This window comes from Mauremys reevesii, linkage group 2 (genome assembly GCF_016161935.1).
Source record: "Mauremys reevesii isolate NIE-2019 linkage group 2, ASM1616193v1, whole genome shotgun sequence".
Classification (NCBI taxonomy): Eukaryota; Metazoa; Chordata; order Testudines; family Geoemydidae; genus Mauremys; species Mauremys reevesii.
This window is the reverse complement of record NC_052624.1, coordinates 92,168,038-92,180,039: the sequence shown is the minus strand read 5'-3', so window position 1 is coordinate 92,180,039 and position 12,002 is coordinate 92,168,038. Positions and strand designations below refer to the sequence as shown.

Genomic DNA, 12,002 nt, shown 5'->3' with positions numbered 1-12,002 from the left:
ATTTTGCTATCTTTTTCTCTAGCATAGGAAAATCAAGAGGGGTGTTAAGTGGTGCCATCTGTACATTTGGGCAAACATGACCTCTCCTCTGGCTGGATTGCTCATTCCCATGGAGGACTTGAATAATCATAAGAAGTCCAACAGAAATATCAAATTCTCTTTCCTTTCCTTCATCACGTCTGCTTCCTTTTTAATGTGTGACTGTCTGATGTATTATTAATCTCAAAACATAAACCAGCAAGGTTCTCAATCAAAGGAAATACCAGTTCTCTCACAAATTATCTGTTTACTGTCTAGTAACAACCAAATTCCCTTTGAAACAGCCAGCCACTTAAGTCACTTTTTAAAGGAACAAATTTGTTTGGTATTAATTTTTTTCAAAAAGGCAAAAAACCAAAATGAAAAAAAATCAACTAATAAAGAATGAAGCATTTCAAGATATAAAGTCATTCAAGCTACAATCTATGGTTAAAGTTTATACACCCTTTACTCCTTTTCCCCAGTAATTAATTACACGGGGTACATAAACACAAATAATTATGTGAACCTTGATTCACAAACACAGATGACACGTACAAACCTCAGCTCACAAAAGTTTAACAGCACAGTATTATTAATCCACTAGGATTATAAGCATTTCCTGTTAAAAAATTTCATTACTCTTTTTCTGTCAAAAGTGATGTTATGGACAGACATATCCAAAGATCAATAAGGGGATGATCTGTATCCATAAAATCAAGGGAATTAATGATTAAGGCTGAAACTTTTGTTCTTAATGAGCCCAATCCTGCTTCTACTGGACCTAATGAGAGCAGGATCAGGCACTATCGCATCAAAATCTGCCTTTTTTTTTTTTTTTTTTTAGCATTAAGTACAGTTGTAGGTACAGTACCTGCTTGAGCTTCTTGAAATACCAAGGATGAGTTAAGGATGGATTTTCACGATTACCTCCTCCTCAGGGTTTTAATAGCCTTAATAGCTTCATTAGGTTTTAATGGGCAAACATATATGCAATCCCTCACTGACATCCCTGAGCACACCACCACAAATCAAGGGAGTATAGTAACCGGAGTCAGAACATTAACATTATTTAAAGATAAAATTAATACACCATAAATCTATTATTTTTTTAAATTAAAACTCCATGACTGCTTTTAAAACATGTGTTTAAAGAACTGTCTATATATGTACTTGTCCAATATGTTCTTTAAAACTAATCTAGTCTGTCCCTTCAATACAGTTTCAAGCCATTATTTTTAGAAATGTTCATTATTTGATCAAAAAATCATATTAAGGTATGTTTTAGAGAGAAGATTTTTGACCCTATGTTATGGCCCAATCCTGCAAACATGCACACCATTAACTTTTCTCATGTAAATAGTCCCATTAACATCACTGGGACTCCTTGTGTTAATAAAGATGGCCACACACACACACATACATGTTTGCAGGATTGGGCCCATATACTTTAACAATTGTATGAATATTTGACACAACGACAAAAGGCATCAATCCACACTGTAGATATGCTGAATAGAACAATATTAATTGAGGAGAAACCTATAAATGCAGAGTAAACAATTTTCAAATGGTTGGGCTGCTTGAAATAAGGCTATGTTTTTAATATTGATAGGATCTGGCCCATAATCTGACCTATGAGAACAGAAATTTTCACTTAAGAAAACACACACTATACTTTTTTTGGCACTTTTAACACATCAAATTTGTCAAACGGATCTTTCTGAAACTTGCAAAAAAAAATCCTTCTGGACTGAAACCTTCGTAGGCCAAGGTTCTGTGTGCAGGTATATCTTCTGATCAGGTTTTAAATCCCCTTTATAAATAGGGGTTCCAATAGAAATATTGAGATGGACTCTTACATATAATGATTCAAAGGGTGATGCTAGAGTGAAGGTTGCAATTTATCTACAGGCTAGGTACCATATTAATGACTCCAATGTGAGCTTCCTCACAATGACCTCTGCTCTGACCTGCAGAGGCCACTGTCTCAAGGAGTGAAAGACAATTTAGTCTTTCATCCTTTGTATCTGAAATGACTCTTGTGCCATAAATTCTAATCAGGCCAACTTGGATGACAATTTAAAAAATAAATCACATAATGAATGTTTTTTCTGCAAAAGAGGCTCTGAGAAGAGAGATATACAGTGGATTTTCTAGCAAAGCAAAATTACTGTTCTAACTTCTATCCTGCTTCACAAGAACAGTGTCACACACAAGCACACTTACAAGTAAAAATGTAGAAAATTCTAAATTCTGCATAATTATACCATAAAGGAAACCAAAATGTCAAAACTGATTTTCAGTATTTAAAAATGGGAAATTAACAAACACACACATATCTATATCTAGATAGATAGATAGATAGATAGATAGATAGAAGCAAAGCAAGCCTGAGATTTAACCTGTACAGAATGAAGTGTTGCCAGCAGAAGAAATGTTGGCAATCCATCCTGCAATGCTGCAAAATTAAATAAGCAACATTTATGCTAAATGAGCATTAGGCTTGATCTTCCATTCCATGCAAAATCTCTAATTTCACAGAAAGTTTAGGGTGTGTAAAAACATATGTGCAGGCCCAAAATGATTAAATTTTTATATTTGAGTAAGTGATCTTAATGTGCTGTAAATGTGTCCCTGCTGTATCTTCATTATCAGCAAGTGAGTTACACCAGGAATGAATCTGGCCCATTAAGGACTTGATCCAACTCCATGAAGGCCAATGGCAATCACTCCATGGACTTCAGTGGAACTTGGATTAGGCTCTGTGTTACAGGAAGTCCACAAAGTGACTATGGCTTTCATGGAGTTGAATCAAGCCTACACATATTATTTTTATGTGCAGTACATATTGCTTCCACATCTCCTCTCTATACCAACTACTGAAACTGTATAATGCTAATAATAAGTTTTTATTCCCCATTATCAGGCTTTTATCAGATGGATTTAAACATTTTACAGAAGTCATCAAGATATTGAATGAACATCTTGCAGGATTTAAATAATTTCGAATCTAATCCTCTAGTACTTATTCAGTCCTTACTAAGGCAAAATTCCTATCAACATCAATAGGCGCTTCCTCTAGTAAGGACTCTAGGATTTGTCCCTGTGTCATTAATTTGGAGCACAGTGCAACATAAACCTGCTTGATTTAAGGACAGCACTCTACCAAAGTAGTCAATGACTTACTAAACATTCTATGCTTCTATTTGGCTCTTAACATAAAGGAGTCATGACTGAAATAGGAGATAACTCTTCTCCAATATTTACAAGATTAAATAATATGCCACTTAATATCATACATAATTACCTTATCTCATTTTACTCAACGCAATCTGGATTTATATCTCATAAGTATACTGTAGCTTTTATAACTCTGCAAGTTAAGCAAAATGTTACCTCTGATGTAACATGTTACAGAACACTGAAGTCCTTTTCTGACATTTTGCACTTGCAGCAGCATCTCTTATCTTGTTTTCCCACTGTTGCTTGACATGATTCAAACATTTAAAGTTTTGCATAAAAGTATTCTCTAAAGATGTCAGAAGTTCATAGATACATAAGCCTATGAGATCTGGTTTAGGTAAGACAGACAATATCGAAAGATTACAGAAGAGACTTTTATTTCTAAAAAAAAAAAAAGCAATGGCATTAGTAATTGGTTTGATCACGAGTTTAAGGGGATACTCTCTCATAAAGACAAAGGGCCATATCCTCAGCCTTAGGAGGTACACCAGTTAAGGACCTGGCTCAGAGTTTCAGACTGGAATTGCTTAAGATTTGTGGGACAGCTGCCTCTAGTCAGACTTGTGCTCCTGGTGTCTGAAAAGCCGATGCCTTCACCTCCTCTGCCACTGGTGGCAAAGTATACATTTAGGAGATAGGATTAGGCCAAAAATTCACCATCCTTCACATGCCAAAAATGAGTATAGTCAATCTTAATCCATCCTCACCACCTGAAACTGAATTTGCTGCTGGAGAAGAGTCATTTCTAATACTAGTTAGTCTATGCTCTAGCAAAACAAGATATGAATATCCCTTTCTCCATTACTGTGAGATACTATAATAAGGAGAGAGAAAGAGAGAGAGAGTGCACAATAAGGAGACAGAGAGAGTGAACGAGAGAGAGAGAGAGAGAGAGAGAGAGAGAGAATGTGTGTGTGTGTGCAGGCCACAGGTATCTTATCCCCATTATTCCATCCCTAGATACTGTAGAAAATGGGGTGTGCATTTTCTGAAACATTCTTGAAGGAAGCAGGTACTTATAACAATAACAACAACAACAACCATGTCTGTCAAAAGAAAACTAGGAAGTAGAGACATTCATAACTGATGCTAAGGAAAACACTATTTGTGCCTGATCTATTCAAACTATTATAAAATCAGTTACTCTATATGAAAATATGACCCAGGAAATGCTGCTAAGTTTAGCAAGACATGGGAAGATCCAATGCTGGTCATTCGAAGTAAGCTAGTACACACAATTATTCCAAAATTTGAAGAAGACCATCTGTGTAACTTTCATCTATGGGTCAGTCTCCTCCCCTCACTTGTTAAAGTGCTCCTCCTTACCAAGTATTTGGCAAATGTCCCCACAATGTGTACCAAATGCTAGATAAGAAACTCAGGGAATGCTAATCTTGTTTCATATGAAAGAAAATTATCAGAGAAATAATGCCACTTTTTGCATCAATTTATGCAAATCATAGACACGCAGAATATAAGAGACTGCAAAGTAAGGCCCAGAGTGTGCATTCCTAACATGCCATTCAAATTTCTAAACAGAGATGCTGCTCTAGAATAGTACTATATTTTGAGTGTCATATTTTTCAAAGAAAGTAATTAAACACTGAATCACTCAATAAACTGTATTACATGAGCTGAATAACTCCTTTATTTTAAATAAGTTCATCCAGTTTCATCCTGCTGAATAGTCCTATTGTCCTGTCTTTTACATTCCCAAAGCTACAACAACTCATTGGTAAAGGTTACTGCTTAAAGGGAAAGCCCAGAGAAATGCTACACAGTTCACTTTGAGGTAGTTAAACTATTTGCTTCTGCTATTATTTACTTTGGTGATACCTTGTTAGAAGTATGAAAGCAGAGTAGCAGACACCTTAAACTCACAAATAAGTACTCATGCACAGTATGTTCACTTGCATCTTTTTCATTATGGTTTGCAGCTAAGCAAAATTAATAATTTACAATCCAAAAGGAAAAAAGATCATGGTACATTATTTTTACCCTACACAGCAACTACAAGGAAACTACTTAGGTGCTCTTCAATGGTATTTAAACATGCAAAAATGACAACTCAGGAACATCCCTTTATTATAAACCTTACCTAATCTAAAACATATAACATAACCGAACAAAACCAGACTGTAAAGACATTTTGGTAGTCTCAGGTTAAGTACAAATTTTCAGGATGTTGTCATACCTTCAGATATTGTATATTAATCTCTTACCACCTAAACACCTGATCAAATAAAATACATGAACATTATTTAAGATATTTAGATCACCACACACAAGTATTAGCCCTCTGAATTTTAGACATCACAATTCTTCTCTTGATGAAATGGACTAAAATGGTTATTATATGGAATTTGAACATTCAAATTGCTAATGGAAATTCTGTTTTCCATGGAAACAAAAACAAAATATTGGGGGGGGGGTTCTTAAAACTATGTGGTTATATTCCATAGTGGTCACTACTGTATTCTAGAAATTAAACCTTCACATTTTATTTCACCCTCTCTTGAATTAAGTTACTTAATAAAACATTCTGTAGAATATGTGTAGCTTCTAATAATATTAAAGTACACCTTTCAAAAAGAAAATTGCACATATTTTTTGTAAAGATCATTTTGTAGTTTTTCCTATTAGATCTAGGGTATAGACATCTGAACATTGCTACAGATTCTGTACAGATCATGAAATCATAACTTGAATCTCAGAAAATGGGATCTCTCTCTCAAAACTGCATTTCCTTGTAAACAAAATCTTTTCCCCTTAAAGTTCCAGCTATGAGAATTTGTAAAATGTAAGAATGCACTCCATTCCGTCTAAGAATTGTATATAGTCACAAATGGATATAATTAAAAGGAACTCTTTCAGGAGCAATTGCTCTAAAACCAAAATGTCACTATGTACCATGTAGTGCTGCTCCAGCACAGACATCTATCAACATCTATCACTCATGCATGCGCCTCAACTACTCCGCTTCCTTTTCTGATTAGAGATCACAGTTGCTTGAGTTGGCTTACAGGGTGTCATCTGTTTGAATGACAGATGTCTATTCTGGAATGCCACTCACTGCTCTCATTTTGGATATGAAACAAATACACCTGAAAGGCTGTGTTTTCATTAGCCATCAGATACAGTGTAAAAATGTATTTTTTCCCTCTATATCCTTTGGAAGCAAAATTTTAGTTCTAATTTCAATTGTGAAAATATTATACCTGAAAGCAATCCTCACTGCATCCTTTGTTTACTTAATACACAATGTTTTCTATGGACAATTTTCAGTTCTCTTCTCTCCTAGCTTTCACTTTACTAGATATAATGACACTCTTTAGTTTACTTCATCCTCAGAAGAGACTGTGAAAAACTGAAATTCTGGAGTCAATACTTAGGCAATAAATGTTAATAAAAGATCATAACCAAGCAGGATCGTTTATTTGTGTTTATATTAGAGACCGTTAAGCAAGAGGAAATATGCAGTGCCTACAACTTGCATGGAATAAGTTCATTGTTGACAAAAGTTTTCAGGACATGATGCTGTCATTCTGTTACCCAGTTGAAAGTCAGAGCATATGGCTGTACACCTGCAGACTCCAAGCTACTCCCTGGTATTACAAGAAAATTAAACGAATAAAATAAAGGTGGGGGGGAACTGCTCTTCCGGACAACATAGTAACACTGAAATGAAATACCTAGACAGACTTACCGAAGAGCTTGCTGGGAGTGTCCTCGCTGTCATTTGATTCCACAGGCGCAAGCAAGGGCTCATTCAGCTCGTTGTCTGAAGTAGCTGCCTTGTCCTCACCTCTCAACTCTGCATTCATTTCACTCCGCAGTGACAGCAAGGGCTTACTGACTTGTCCAGCTATCATTGGATCCTAGGATGGGGGGGGAAAAAGAATGAGGGGGGAAAAAAGTGGCAGCTTTGGTGCGCGTATAGTCTCTCCCACTCCCCCCTCTCTCTCTCTCACACACACTCTCTTATCTCTTGCTGCTCCTGCTGTTATTGCTGGCTGCAGTCAAGTGAAGAGCTATTACAGATCCAATGAGTTTTCCATTACTCCCCACCCTATTAAAGCTCAACTAGCATGTGAGAGATTCAGGATGCTTTGGAGAAAAACTTCTATGAAAGCAACATAAGCAACACAGCTTTAATTGTGGGATGTGTTTTTTTGTGTGTGTGTGTGTATGTTTTTACACCTCCCTCTTTCCTTAACGTGGTAAGAAAATAAAATCGCTGCAAGTGTGCTTCAACAACACAGAAGAGTAGCACCTGGTGTATGGTCCACAGGGATTTAAAGAAGCATCATCACTTGAATAGCATTAACCAAATCATACACAACAATGTTCATCATTCCAATGTTTTAGTGAAAATACAAAGCAACAAATAGCCATTTTATCATATACATTCAATACAGATATATTTGTTCTAACTATTCTTGCTTTTGGGATACTGTGCTCCAAAAGCCCATAAACACATTTTTTAAAAAGCAATATATACAGATATAAATTTTTAAAAGATAAAATCAGTGAGGATACTTACACACAGTGTTTGCAATTATTCTTGTATTTGGGACATTATACGCCCATAAAAAATTATATATATTAGTTAAATTGGTTCTTGATGATTTGGATCTGTTTTATCTTCAGCTCATTCAGAGGGCATTTTGGGGTCAGATATTATTTCCAAGTGCACTCTATTATTCCATTTGCAAACTAAGATGTATAATATCGTTACAGCTCAGAAACCAGACTCAAAAGCAAAAAAAGAAAAGAAACAAGTGACCTTGTTGCGCTATCTAGCAGCTATTTATTGCAAAGTTCATGCCTAAATGGTTCTTATGCAGAGAACAGGTGACCAGCGTGCAAGTAGGTTGGTTAGCATGTTCCCTATGTCCCATCATCACATTGGTCGATGTTTGCCTATGGGTTTTTTTAATGTATTCATGGCTGAAAAGTGAATTTGATATGACACATGATAATCTATGAAAATGTTAATCAATACAAATAGTTTAAGCTGTCATCAAATGCACTTCTTTAGTCAATACTCATATCGCTGAAAACAATGTCACTGTCACCAGGGCTTAATTTGCACAGCACTTAAATATTGGACTCTGTGCATCAATGCACTCCTCTTCAAATACTGTAGGTAAACACATTTTCTCCCTATTTAAGGCTGAAGCACTCAGCACGCATTTAGCTGAGCTGAGTCCTCCCTTTTGAATACCTTGATAGGTCCACTGGAGGGCAAAATTAATACTTAATTGAATCTCACAGTCATCAAAATAATCAATACTTTTTTATTATTTATTCTTTACAGTCTGTTGACTGTTTCAAACCTCTGAGGGAATAGTGGAAAGGATTCATGGCTTTGAAACACTGTCATTTAACAAAGTAATTTTCAGTGGGGCATTAGGGGTTGTGAAACATATAATAAAACAAAAATGGTGGCTTATAATAGGAAGAAAGAAAAGAATTATATTTCTGCCATCTAACAAAACAGGATAAATAAAAAAGCAAGTGCAGGGAGAGGGAGAAAGGAGGGGGAGAGGGAGAGAAAGACTGGCTTTTGAAGGGTTTTATCATATCAAGAGCAGAGCTGAGCTTTCATAATGCTGACATTTCTCATCCTGACAATCCTAAACAAGTGGAAAGGATGAGATCGCAGATATCATCTTTCATCACATTCCCCAGCTTAAGAACCAACATGACAGCTTCTCTCCCCTTTACACTGTTAATTACTAAATAAAATACTGCTCTCTGTCAGCATTAGATTATTGCAGATAGCATCCACAAACATTACTCCATTGTTTTTTTTTTAAACCAATGATACCTACCTTGAACTCTTCAGAAAATAAATTGGGCTTGTGTCTACATATTGTAAATATATGAAATATAATCAATTTAATCAATGCGGTCAATCCACATTGTCAGGCTAAATGGCAGCTGATTTATTAACATTTTATTTACTGTATTTATTAGCTGGTAAGAATCTGAACATGGATTAGATATTTTTGGGGAGGAAACCCAGAAGTTCAATAGATTTTTTGTTGTTGCTAATTTTATAAAAACATACAAGTTACACCATACACTTATTCTGCATTATATACAACAGCTGCACTTTTATTTTTATATGCCATATAAAGTATTTCTTAGTTGATTCTCAAGTGAAAGGTCACCTGAGGAAGTAGGATACATTGTTTCAAAGTGTTGGGCGATAATTCTGCCTTCAGTTACATCTGTTCAACCCCAGTGGGATTGCTCAGGTTTAATCCAGGACAAAATTTGAATGTATCATCAAAATGCTTTTGGGACAAGCTAATGTTGCCCACAGGTCCACACTGCTTATCTGATGATTGCCAACAATTTAGGGAAGAGAACTGAGCCAGTGGTTTTCCAGATGAAAGTTATGAGGTACCAAATTTTCAAATTGAGTTTATAAAGAGTGGGATGGAGAATAATAAGGAAAATTTCATAATGTCATTGGGCAAAATCGACCCCACTGAGGTTATTGGCAAAGCTCTCATTGACTTCACTGGGATCAGGATTTCACCCACTCTGTACATCAATGGCACACCCTCAACCTGGAATAATGTGTTCATTCTGGTTACCACCTTTCAAAAAGTTACAGCAGAAAGAGAGGGGGCTCTGAGATGTATGATGAGAGATTGAAGAGATTGGAACTGTTACCTGAGAAAGATGATATAAGACGGGACATGATCAAAGTATACAAAATAATAATGGACAGAAGGTAGATCAGGAATTACTCATCCCGTCTCATCTCACAAGAACAAAGAGAATAAAACAGAAGTGTAGCTGAAGTGTAGCAAATTCAGAAATGATGAAAGGAAATCGTTTTCCACACAAGGTATAGTTAGCCTGTGGAATGCATTGCCACAAGGTATAGTTAGCCTGTGGAATTCATTGCCACAAGGTATTGGAGACCAAGGATTTAGCAAGTTTAAAAAAAGATTAGACATTTATATGGCTAACCGGAATATTCAGAATTCTGATAATTATCATTAAAACAGAAGATTTAGAAACAAAAGTCAATGGACTGTCTAACTGTGAATTGACAACTCCTACCCTGGTCTGTCGTGCAGCCACCAGTTTGCCTCTGAAGTGGCCTTGCCAACTGGTGCACAATTCATGACCTTTTCCATAAGCATAGAGGGTGTGCAGGGGTCTGCTCCAATGGCAGACCCCTCACACAGCCCTTAGGTAAGTCTAGACAAGGCTTACATGAAAAAAAGGGTAGAGGTGATGAGGCCAGGAAGGGAGTTATGTGAAAATTTGCTTTAAATTTAAATTAACAGATATCATTTCTGCTCCAAGTTGTTCTCAGGCATTTAATCAGATCACACTGCATTTAATCAAATGGAAATGTGCCTCTCTCATAGTGATTTTAAAGATGGTTAAATACCATTATGATGTAATCTGTTACAAGATCAAAGTAAAAGTAATACATGCAACAAAAGCAAATCCTAATTCCCCTACACAGTAATTGGACTGAGTGATGCAAAACCCTATGGAGGCCTGAGAAGTAAGATGATAACTTGTCCCCTAAGTTACTCTATGGCTGTTGTTACAGCCTCAAAGTTGCAGGAGCCTAGTCTATAGCTCCTGTCCTTTCCATGGGGAGAGTGGCCATAGCCACACATCCACCAGCTCATTCCTCCTTTGTTTGCACAAAGCCCCCAGCTCCATGGAACATGGGGAGTCCACGCACAGCAAATATCTATGGTGTGTCGGGGACCTGGGTCCAATGCACTGGGGCCCACCATTCTGCTCCACACAGTGCAATCAAAGTGGACCAGGATTCCTTACAGTCATGGAGTTCGTGCTGGAGGAGGAGGCAGGATTTGCTCCCAAATGTCTTTGGACGTTACTTCCATTCTTTTTCTTTCGAAGGTTACAGGATAATGTTACACCGTACAGCCTAACACAGGAAACTGTATAGATCACAAGACACACCATGTGCTATATAGTAAGTTTTAGCTTTCCATAAACAAAACTGGAAAACCCAGGAACGTAAGATGAAGCAGCATAAAGTGCTTAGTACATGGAATAAGAAGGCAGTAAAGAATAAAGTGGTTATAGTTCTACTGAGGAGATCTGCTATCATCATTCCCTTTTTCTCAATAAGGTAAATATTAAAATTTGCTTTGACTATATTCTGCCCTTATTTTTAAACTATTTGCTTTATATTTCTATTCATAAGTTTAAAAATCCTTTAAAAGTATAATATTCATCATTTCCTTATAACTTACACAACTATATCCATTTACAATATCTGTATTAACTTTTACTCAAAAAACTATTCTATTTTAGAGTCTTACTTGTCACAACAATAAAGCTGAAGTCCCTGTTTGCCCCAGAAGTTTTAAAAGCAGAAGCAAAGACTTTATATTTAATAAATCAATAGCCAGAACCATGACAATTAAAACATGTTTGTCATTAAGTTAAAAACTGGTATAATGTAAAAATAATCCTTTTAAAAGAGAGATATCTCACTACTTGGTAATCATAACAGGAAATATAATATGCTCTACTAAGGCCCTGTGCCTGCAATGAGTTCTGTCTGGGACATACTCAGGATAATTATTTATTTTGACACAACAGCTCCCAGGAAACCTAGGAATGTCTATGCACAAAAGGTGTAGCACTTAAACTATACAAAGCACTACTGCCCTCCTCGTATGGACATTGGTATACCAATCATACTAGCATAGCTTATT

At 36.2% G+C, this 12,002-nt stretch overlaps 1 protein-coding gene across 7 annotated transcripts in view; it reads right to left on the bottom strand.

Annotated features, from left to right (window-relative positions):
• The window catches only part of POU6F2 (POU class 6 homeobox 2), a 337,461-nt gene that overhangs the window by 308,151 nt on the left and 17,308 nt on the right, over window positions 1–12,002 (bottom strand). For all 7 annotated transcript variants that reach the window (XR_005594145.1, XR_005594144.1, XR_005594143.1 and 4 more), the window contains exon 2: window positions 6,971–7,142. Coding sequence is in view for 3 of the 7 variants with exons in the window: in XM_039524933.1 (XP_039380867.1) it covers window positions 6,971–7,142 (172 nt within the window). In the remaining 4 variants the exon portion in view is untranslated. The remainder of the gene's footprint in view (window positions 1–6,970; window positions 7,143–12,002) is intronic.